Here is an 11,510-nt window from a genome sequence, read left to right on the forward strand (position 1 = left end):
GAGGGCAATTTTTCTTTATTTTTTCGAGATTTTGGCCTCACTGTCACTAGTGAGGTATAGTCAGTGGACACCAAATCTAAACCAGTCCACGTATAATTCATTTCTACAAATTTGCTGTGCAATGAACTTCGTGTCATTATTATTCTACACGGATCACTGAATCATGCATGGTGACAAAAGTAATAATGACCATTATTTTTCGTATATTACTCACCCTAAAACCAATACCATGAAACAAGGACAGGACAGGGCAGGGAAAGTGGATAGCGACAAAAAGTTGAAGCGTTATGGAGGCCAAATCTTAAATACCAAAACAAACCACCGGTGTTTGACTTAAACTTGTTGAAAAAACAAATCAGAACAGTTTCAAAATATGTTTGCAAAAACATAATCAAATTTTTGCCAGATATTTCAAGCTTTCGATGATATTTTATTGTCATATTGCAAACCTCTAAGAAAAAAAGTCGACCGAGCGACCGCCCTACTTTCCGTAAATAGTAAAAAGTTTTGTTTCCTAACGATGACGTTTTGGTCAAAAGTTCCTGTGTTTAATGCATCAGTTTTGTTTCCTTTTACTCACTATAGATACGAGATGGACTAGATGGGCAAACGAGCAAAATGTACATCATATACTCGCCAATAACAGTACCCAAGCTGCAACCTCACAACTACACAATGCTAGCTTAAATAGTACTCTGGTGGAACCTACATTTGGCAAACAGGTATGATACAGTGTGTCCCAGTCACTATTTTTGTGTCAGTTCCTGCAGAACTGACACCTTTAGTACAGGTTTGACGATCACGTGACAATTCGAATCATCATATCGAAATATCACGTGGGTAAAAATATCAATATCGATATCAATACTATTCGTCAATTCAGCCCCAAACCAATTCGCCCACATGCTAATTCGAACCCTGTATATTGATGTACAAAAAAAGTTGGCCAAATTTAACTATTTCGTGATTTTCTCCATAACCGTTGTTTTTACACAAAATCTGTATATTTAGATGCCTTGATGTCTTGCATTCGGTCACAAACCAATACGTTGTACTTTGTGCACTTAACCCTCTCTCTTTTAAACCAAATATCCTAAAGAGTCGTGTGATATGTCGAACTTTTCCTCAGGTCATAAAGAACAAAAAAAGTCAGCGTTCGCGTATCTGTACGTAGCGGGGTACGTAGCCGCAGTTATTGTGGCCCTCACAACACGGGCTTCCGGTGAGCTGCCGGTCCTAGGAAATGGAATATTACTGATAAATATATAAAGATGGCAAAATCAGTAAACCAGTTTAAGTTACAAATAAAGAAAAGTCTAATAAAAATTACATCTAATATTTAGGCATTATTTAATGACCTCACCCATCTCCACCCCAACTATCAATTTCTTCTGTGAACTGTGGAATGTCTATATGAAATGTTATAAATATTTATATTGCTTCTTTCTTTGCATGTTCTTCTCCTCTTTCTTTTATTTGTTAGCTTTGTGTAATTGTATGTTGTAACTTAAGGCAGTGTAAGGGGTGCTCGCTTCAGGCCTTTTGAGCATCTCCTCATTCAAATGTTGTGTCTTTTATATATTTTGTATGTCGATTTGTATGAAAATAAAATGATGATGTATGATGATGATGATGTACATCATTTCCTACAGAGTCGTGAGATATGTCAAACTTTTCCCTTAGTCATAAGGAACAAAAAAAAGTCAGTGGTCGCATATCTGTAGGATCATTGGTCAATAAGATAATAGTCACTTTTTTAAATTTTTAACCAAATATCTTAGAGAGTCGTGCCATATGTCAAAAAGGAACAGAAAAGTCAGTGGTCGCATATCTGTAGGATCATCGGTTAATGAGATATAGTCACTTTTTTGTACGTTGTGCACTTAACCCCCTTGTTTTTTACTTCTGGATATCGTTTGGAGTCAAATGATTTTTCATTTTAAAGCTTATGATATATTTTCTAAACACGAAATAAAACAAAATTGACCGCCAGCCGACTTTACAGCTGTTTCGTGATGGACGGTCACATATATTCATTAACATATTAAATCATTTATCCCTTTGGTCAATATCGAATTGGTTTGTGGCTGACTTAGCTTGGGGCCAATGCATGAATTGGCATATGGCCAAGTCAACTGTGGACGAATTGGTTTGGGCCGAATCGACCTGATACCAGGCAATGCCGAAAAATTACGTAGGGCCTACTTTTACAAGGCAAAAAGCAACTTTTCTAGGCATTGTTGACATGGTGCCCCGCTAAAGAAAGTTTCCTACTTTTAAGACCTAACTTTTGAGATGGTTTGTACGGTTTCAAGGTGCAAAATTAACAATAAGCTTAAAATAGGCGCCGTTACCGCCGGGTCATCATCAACGACTTTGACAGATGACGTCATCAGACGCAATCTCTGTCTTGATAATATCGACATGGACTAATATATAGAGCACGTAGTGTGATGGACTGGAAACTTCACGCATCGATCTGAGGACAGCTTTCAAACATAAATCTTGATAGTAATACGCTGTTTTAATTAGCCTATATCTGGTGGCAGCAGCATTTTTCTACAGTCACGTGATAATGGCACCGGCGGATAATACACGGGGGAAGCCGACGGTGTCCACATCTTTTTTTTTTTTTTTTTTTCCCTTTTTCAGCTTTTTGTATTTTATCTGTACTTGGAGCTGGTGGGGGAGAGAAAGCATAAAATACATTCACGAAAAAATACAACTCGAACCAAAGATCAAGGCTCCATTTCAAATTTAACCCTAAAAAATCACTCATTTTTTAAACCGGACGTTGTTCAAATTTGCGCCAAAACTTCACCTCTGAAATAAAATATTGGGATTTTTTCTCAGACTCTCTTCATGTAGACACTTGCCAGAAGCAAATGAGCTGAAAACGGGCGAATTTTGACAATTATCTTAGAAAATAAAGCCGCAACAAGCTCAAATAAGCGGTGGACTATTTTAACCGAATTTCACTGGTACATAAATCGTGGAGTGATTTGGTGGTGCGCCCTCTGAAAAGATTTGAAGAATAGAAGGCTGACGTTGCGCCAAAACATGTGGGCCTATTTAATGATATATGAACTACCACTCATGTTCTTGTCAGCGCTAAAGTGCAAAACTTCTCATTACATTCAAATAATAATTACATTGTAAATTGGAACTGACACCAATTTTTTTCAGGAATACTTGTTTGCATAGGTATAGATTTGATTAAGAACCACATAATATGTCCCAATTGTAATTATTTTTACAAATATAGAAACCTTGGAATCTTCTTATTCTATCTGCAAAATATCCATGTCAAATTTGCAGTAGCTTTGACGGTAAGAACGTCGTAAATGACATTTTGGGTGAAATTGAGCCATTAAGAGATTATGAAAAAAATCAGTAGGCCTAATTGTAGACACGTATGGCAAGTATATTGCACAATAGAACAGAAAACCAGGTTTATTAACAAAAAAACAGGTTTATCGGCCGAGAAACCTGGTTTTCGCAGATAAACTTGGTTTTCACTGATAAACCTGGTTTTCAATCGAAAAACCAGGTTTTTCGAATTCGATTGTCATGGTTTTTGGGAAAACCCGGTTTCTCGGTCGAGAAACTTGGTTTATCAAAAACTATGACAATTGAATTCGAAAAACCTGGTTTTTCGAATGAAAAACCAGGTTTATCAAAAACAAAAAACAAAAACACACAAAAAAAACTAGGACAATCGAATTGAAAACCAAGTTTATCAGCGAAAACCCAGGTTTCTTGGTCGCTAAACCTGGTTTTTCAAAAACTGTGACAATCGAATTTGAAAAACCAGGTTTATCAACAAAAAAAAACTATGACAATCGAATTGAAAAACAAAGTTTATCGGCGAAAAACCAGGTTTCTTGGTCGATAAACTTGGTTTATCAAAAACTATGACAATCAAATTCGAAAAACCTGGTTTTTCGATTGAAAAAGCAGGTTTATCAAAAACTATGACAATCAAATTCGAAAAACCAGGTTTATCAAATCGAAAAACCAGGTTTATCAAATCGAAAAACCAGGTTTATCAAATCGAAAAACCAAGTTTATCGATCCGATTGTCATAGTTTTTGATAAACCTGGTTTATCAGCCGAAAAACCAAGTTTATCAAAAACTCTGACAATCGAATTGATAAACCTGGTTTTTCGATTTGAAAAACCAGGTTTTTCTGTTTTATTGTGCAATATACTTGCCATACACACGTGAAGCTATTTTACAAGCCTTATAAGCAATTAAATCTTAATAAAATGATTAAAACTTTAAAGAACAATAAATAAGTAAGACCAATAAATAAGACCACTCATATCCAGTGATGTGTCATTCAGACTTAAAAGTTTTGTTTTCTTGTTTTTGCAAGTACAACAAGAGCAACAAGAGCAACACAGACAGAAGTATAGCTGTAGTAGCAATAATATTAAAACAGTAGCAGCAACAGCAGCATGCAACAGTAACAACAACAACAACAACAACAAAGCGTTAGTATTAAACTGACAGTCTTTTATAACTACAGAAAACAGTAAAACAGAAGTATCGTTCTCTCTTTTCCACCAATGCTTTAGGTTGAAGCAACTACCGGATCTACTGAAAAACATCAATGGGAACAGGAGCAGGAGCGTCGCCAAAAAAATCTACGAAAACAATGTGCTTCTTTAGGACTACAAAAGAATATCACCGAAGATTGGTTAAAGAAATATAAAGGCAATCTTGGTCACATTTTGGTGTCCGATAAACATCAAGCTATGTACTGTTACGTTCCTAAGGTATCTTGTACGAATTGGAAAGAGGTGTTTTTAGTAATGAACGGAGTAACTACCAAGGAACAGGTTAAAAAGTACTCACTTAGAACTGTACATTCAAAAACGTCATCAGCAAAATGGCGCTTAAACAGATTATCGACAAATGAGATCTTACATCGACTTAAAACCTACAAGAAATTTATCTTAGTTAGGAATCCGTTTAGCAGATCTTTGTCAACTTACAGAGATAAGTTTGAAAAAGATACACCCTTATCGCGAAGTTTTAGAAACGGTTATGGTAACAAAATACATTTGAAATACGGAAATCATGGAGAGTTAGCAGGGAAGAAACCACCCGCTGGAGGCTACGATGTAACATTCCAAGAATTTATCAAATACATTGGTGATCACAAAAAAGTTAAGTTTAATGGTGGTCCTACAGAACATTGGATACCAATGTTCGATCTTTGTAATCCGTGCGCGGTACAATATGATATTATTGGACATTTAGAAACACTTGCATTAGACACAAAGAATATTCTTGAACAAATCGGAGGTTTACCTTATATGGATTTAGTTGTTGGACAATCACCTCATGGAACTAATAGTTCAAAGAACAAGACTCTTAGTAAATATTTCAATCAGCTTACCGAGGAAGATATCGAGGGGATAAGATGGAGATATAAGAAAGATTTTAAGATATTTGGCTACAGTGATGAAAGAGCACCTATAGATTAATTAAATGTACTACAGTGGATTGTACGCAGTTAAAAGCTGTTAAAGAAATGCTCGTGGTTTAATGTTATTCATAGTATTTATTTACACTTACATTCACACAGGATAGGATAGTCCTATTCAGCTGAGAGCTTTTGGCTAAAAACAACATGAAATAACAATAATGCGAGTAATATTTATGCTGGGTAGCAAACGCAATTTAGCTTGTTTTGGCGTCTTAACTTGTATTTTAACGGTTTTTGCTTCTGAAGGCATTTTGCTTCTGAAGGCAAACATAAGTTCAAAGGCCCTCATCAGTCAGTCTTGGACAATTTTAGATATACGATCAGTCATACAGAGGTCAAAATTGAAAATTGCTTTAATGTTGTTCAAGATTTCACCAAATTATTCCATTCCTCGAGTCATTAGGATTCACGAAAATTATTCTTTACATGTACCTGTGTGTGACGTATAGTTCAGGAGTTATACACAGAAAGGGCTAAACCTGAAAATCACTCAGAGTTTCACTAAAATAGTCTACACATTGTTCATCGTGGAAAACCAATTCAGAAAAAGAATAGTTTGCACTATGTAGGGTATTTTGTTACATGGATAACATCGAAAAATAATGTCAAGTTCTATAGGATTAGACCTAGGATTAACCTTGTGCATAAAGTCCGTATCTGAAATTGACAACGCTGCATGAAAGAGGGTCAGTAAAATTATCAATCACTTTCAACTAAGTGATCTTGAGAAGCAATATCTATTAAAACATTTGATACCAACGTTGTTATCCCTGCACCTGAATGCTCGATAATGTGTAACATTTGACACTAACGTTGTTATTCCTTGACCTGATTGCTCAACAATGTGTAACACTTAAATTTTTTATAAAATGCTAGAGTGAACAACAGTCATTGTCTATAGCCCATGAGGAGTGACAGAGATCAAGAACTTACATAGGCACCTAGTGTTACGAGTCTTTAATGACTCAAGGCCAAAAAGACCTTTTTCTCAAAATTACTTCAGAATGCAGAACAAAACACACTGCATAATTAAGTTAACAATATCTGAATCTTTTAATCAAAAGTTAAGTATGATTTAACAATGATTTTGTGAATCAACATAAACACATATAGTACAATCAGTCGGAATCAATCAAATACATTCTTTAGCAAAGAAGCATTCTTCTTGTTTTTGATTGTAAAGTTCTATTTCTCTATGTTCTTGATGTATATCCTGATTCACTTGTCCTGCGAAGATCAATGTTCAGCGAAGTCCACTGAAGACTTTTATATCCTTTGCATAAAATCCTCGCACAGTTGACTATCTCCAAGATATTTTCACCTTTCACACATTTTCTTCAGGAAAACATGCCTGCCTTGGACCCCCCTGTTTCCAATTACATTGACAGATGTGTTGTGTCATAAACCAAACCAGACTTCAGCAAGTCGATAGAAGAATATAATATAATATCCTTTCTTGGAAGAGGTACGCACTTTGACGTATTCTATTTCTAGATCTTCTCCAATATTACTGGATAGTAGTACATTGACTACATAAAATATTTCTGGTTCGCAATTTCCTTCCTTTGAAGACATATATACTGTAAGCACTAACAACAACACTAATAACTGTGTCATAATAAAGGCTATGGCAGCCTGTTAGATCTACAGGGTGTCCCCCCCAAAAAAAAAAAAGAGAACCCGCATTGTGCCCTTTTTCTCCTATTTCTGAAAAGTTGATCAAACATATTTTGGTATGTAAAGAACCCTTTAATCTTATCTTACTTCTTTAGATGAGTGGTGTCCTCGAACTACAACAGCACGCCAAACCCTTCTGTCCTGCATTGCCGTTCCCAAATCCATAAATCCAGTCCAGTGTCCTATTTCAATACAACAATTTAATCGTTAGCACAATTGTTTCAATCGGCTCATAACTTTTGAAGATATGCCCTTTTAAAGAAAAGTACCCGTTTTGCACCTGTCCACGGATAGCAAACAGAGTGGCTGGGATGAGTCATGCTGTGGAGTAGCGCTGCAAGAACACCAGACCTCACACCACTTGATTTCTTCCTTTGGGGCAAAATCCAAGATCTTCGCAAACATATTACTGAAGCATTCGCAAGCATCCGGCGCACAAGGATGGTACGCAACGCAATTGATGCAATGAGGACCAGGGCTGAAACCTGTATTCGCCAAGGAGGCAACCAGGTAGCGGGCAGAGCAGCACAGTAAACTCACTTCAGAAGAACCAAAGACAAACCAAACAGCCCTTTTATCATTGAGGAATGTTTGATATTCATGCATGGTATGTGTATTCCTTTTCAATCTTGAAGTAGCCAAACCTCCTCCGTGGACAGAGTGAAAAACAAGTACTTTTCTTTAAAATATCTTCAAAAGTTGTGACTCGATTGTATTTAAAGGTTTCTTTACATACCAAAATATATTTGATCAAATTTTCAGAAATAGGAGAAAAAGAGGGGAGGGGGCAATGAGGGTTCTCTTTTTTAAGACACCCTGCATACCCAGATGATATTTAACCTTTTCTATAAAGTCCAAATCAATCTGCAGTAGACTCATGTGTTACTTTGGTCCATTTTCGTAGCTTCGAAATAATAACCATAATTTTAGCCTGTCATAACGGCATCCGCTCTTCAATCGTGACCCGTGAAATATTTGGTGAGCCGAAAGGGGAGGGGCAAGCAATTTTGGCCGTCCAAGGGGGGGGGGCAAGCGATTTTGGCACACATTCATGGGGCGCGTTTTAAATAAAACGCTCTAAAAAGGCTTCAGAAAACATGCAAATTTTAGCAAATTGGGATCCAAACAATTTGGCATGTGCAAGGGGGGGGCAAAGATATTTTGGTGGCCGGGGGGCGATTTTGGCAGGCCAAGGGGGGGCAAGCGATTTTTGGCGGGCCGTTTGGAAATTCCCCCCCCCCCCGGGCTCATAATTATTGTACAGCCCCTAACAAGTTCACAATATGTTTTGACCATTCGACCCGACATTGCTCCTATCATGCACTCTCATCTTCCTACTTTATTGCATAGGCATAGCAATCAGCAGGAACAGCAACAAAGAACTATTATTATTTAAATGGTCAGTCTTTTATAACTACAAAGTAAAACAACAATGTCATAATCTTGCTTGTTTTCCTCCATTGCTAAAGGTTGAAACAATTGCTGGACCTACTGAAAAATAGGGGGAAAGAGCAGGAGAATCGTCAAGAAAATCTGCGGAAACAATGTGCTTCTCTAGTACTACAAATAAATATTAATAATAATAATAATAATAACACACTTTTATTAAGCGCACTTCACGGAGCGTCACAGTGCGCTTTACAAACAAATTATATGAAAAGCCTTAAAAATACCTTAATTACAAAAAACACATAACCTTTAGCAAATACTATTATAAAACAAGTAAAATACAAAAACAACTTATATACAAAAGAACTATATATTAAAAACAGCAAAAAAAACCTGGAGAATTCTGCAAGTACAAGTATAACTCAGTCATTATTGCACGAAATTAAACACACTATTCATACTTTAAAAACATATATAATCATGGGGAAAAATTTTTTTATTGAAGATTGCATGGTTAAAGAAATATAAAGGCAATCTTGGTCACATTTTGGTGTCCGATAAACATCAAGCTATGTACTCTTACGTTCCTAAGGTATCTTGTACGAATTGGAAAGAGGTGTTTCTAGTAATGAACGGAGTAACTACCAAGGAACAGGTTAAAAGTATTCACTTAGAACTGTACATTCAAAAACGTCATCAGCAAAATGGCGCTTAAACAGATTATCGACAAATGAGATCTTACATCGACTTAAAACCTACAAGAAATTAATCTTAGTTAGGAATCCGTTTAGCAGATCTTTGTCAACTTACAGAGATAAGTTTGAAAAAGATACACCCTTATCGCGAAGTATTAGAAACGGTTATGGTAACAAAATACATTTGAAATACGGAAATCATGGAGAGTTAGCAGGGAAGAAACCACCCGCTGGAGGCTACGATGTAACATTCCAAGAATTTATCAAATACATTGGTGATCACAAAAAAGTTAAGTTTAATGGTGGTCCTACAGAACATTGGATACCAATGTTTGATCTTTGTAATCCATGTGCGGTACAATATGATATTATTGGACATTTAGAAACACTTGTATTAGACACAAAGAATATTCTTGAACAAATTGGAGGTTTACCTTATATGGATTTAGTTCTTGGACAATCACCTCATGGAACTAATAGTTCAAAGAACAAGACTCTTAGAAAATATTACCATCAGCTTACCGAGGAAGATATCGAGGGGATAAGATGGAGATATGTGAAAGATTTTAAGATTTTTGGCTACAGTGAGAGAGTACCTATTGATTAATAGAATGATGTACCGTACAATAACGCAATATCGCTAAAGGAACACTTTGTTTAATGTTATTCATTTGGCTTAGCTAGTTGGCAAACGCAATGTTTCCTCGTTTTAATAGCCTGTTTTGATGTTTTAATGTTTTAACCTGTGTTTGGATGGTTTTTGCATCTCAAGACATTTGCTTCTTTAATAGTTCACTGGTTCTTGTCAATTTGAGATAAATACAGAGGTCAAAATTGAAACAGCACGAAAAGTACACTTTTACCAGTCCGTGACATGTTGCATTCTGGATAAATAAACAGTCAAATTTTGAACGACACCTGTTAAAAACTAAAAAGCACATAGATTTTCATAATTTAGTCTAAAAGTTGATTATCGTGGAAAATCCTTTTTTAGAAAAGACTAATTTGCACGGTATAGGATATTTCGTTAATACATGAGTAATATCGTAAAAAATGTCCAGTTCTATCAAAGAAACAATGGGCTTTGACTTTTTTTTTCAATTTTTTCAATTTGCACCATGCTGACAGGGGGCCAGTAAAATTATCTTTCATATAGTCTGGGGAAGCAATATTCATCTAAAACAAAACCTTTTCTATGACAGAATAACGATTTATTACTTTAGCAGGCAATCAATGTTTTTTTTAAAGGTTATGACTGGACCAGAGTAGTTTAACATTTAACATATTTAAAAGTTGCCATGTATCCACCTGGATGCTCTGCAATGTGTAACATTCAACACTATAATGTTGTTATCCCTGCTCGATATTGTGTAACATTTAACACTATCTTTGGTACTAGTATTTCTAGACCTGAATGCTCAACATTGTCACATTTAACACTGATGTTGATATACCTGAACCGGTATGCTCAACAATGTTTAATAATACACTAATTGAGCTTCTTAACCATTGCATCTCAAATTAACTTGTCAGTATACCTACCCGTATACCTACTTTGTGCAATTTCACTAGTGCTTTTATGAATTCTGCGATATCGTGACTCTATATTTGGCAACTCAATTTTAGTTTTATATTGTATTTTTGTAATGTTTTATATTGTATTTTTGTAATGCATGTTATGTTTCCATTTGTAAATTCATGTTTAAATGTGCTAGTGTGCGATGCGTAATTCTTCTTTCCCTGTATATTGATATATTAAGAATAACGATTAAGCATCATTAATTTGATCTCGTGCGCTAGTTGTAATGTTTGAATGTTTCCATGTTCCAGTGTATGATGCGTAAGCCTCTTCCTCTATTTGTATGATTATATTAGGCTGGCGGGTAAGCATCATTAATTGATCTCGTACACTGGTATGTAATGTGTTGTTTTTACTGTTCACCCTTGACTGCTCATATCCATACGTACCAGACTTGAGTCCTGTTTATCAGGGACAGTCTGTGTAGCTCAGTGGTAGAGCGCTCGCCCGACAAGCGAGAGGTCTGGGATTCAAGTCCCCGCACAGGCAGGTATGTCCGTAGTTTTTTCTCTGGTATATCTGCCTATGCATGTTATGTTTCCATTTGTAAATTCATGTTTAAATGTGCTAGTGTGCGATGCGTAATTCTTCTTTCCACTGTATATTTTACAGTGTTTTTAAATGTGTTTATAATTTTGTACTTTGTAATTTTAGTTCTTTTATTTGGTGTGT

At 35.9% G+C, this 11,510-nt stretch overlaps 2 protein-coding genes across 2 annotated transcripts; both read left to right on the plus strand.

Annotated features, from left to right (window-relative positions):
• The first annotated feature begins 3,415 nt into the window (after window positions 1-3,415).
• LOC140150416 (carbohydrate sulfotransferase 14-like) lies at window positions 3,416-5,496 on the plus strand. Its single transcript, XM_072172428.1, has 3 exons — window positions 3,416-3,422; window positions 4,380-4,501; window positions 4,582-5,496. The coding sequence occupies exons 1-3, from the start codon at window positions 3,416-3,418 to the stop codon at window positions 5,494-5,496; spliced, it is 1,044 nt and encodes a 347-aa protein (XP_072028529.1).
• A 160-nt stretch (window positions 5,497-5,656) lies between these two features.
• Window positions 5,657-9,866, plus strand: LOC140150417 (carbohydrate sulfotransferase 14-like). Its single transcript, XM_072172429.1, has 3 exons — window positions 5,657-5,662; window positions 9,070-9,273; window positions 9,327-9,866. Exons 1-3 carry the CDS (start codon window positions 5,657-5,659, stop codon window positions 9,864-9,866), a joined length of 750 nt encoding a protein of 249 aa, XP_072028530.1.
• Window positions 9,867-11,510: the final 1,644 nt, after the last annotated feature.

Source organism: Amphiura filiformis, chromosome 4 (assembly GCF_039555335.1).
Source record: "Amphiura filiformis chromosome 4, Afil_fr2py, whole genome shotgun sequence".
Taxonomy (NCBI): domain Eukaryota; kingdom Metazoa; phylum Echinodermata; class Ophiuroidea; order Amphilepidida; family Amphiuridae; genus Amphiura; species Amphiura filiformis.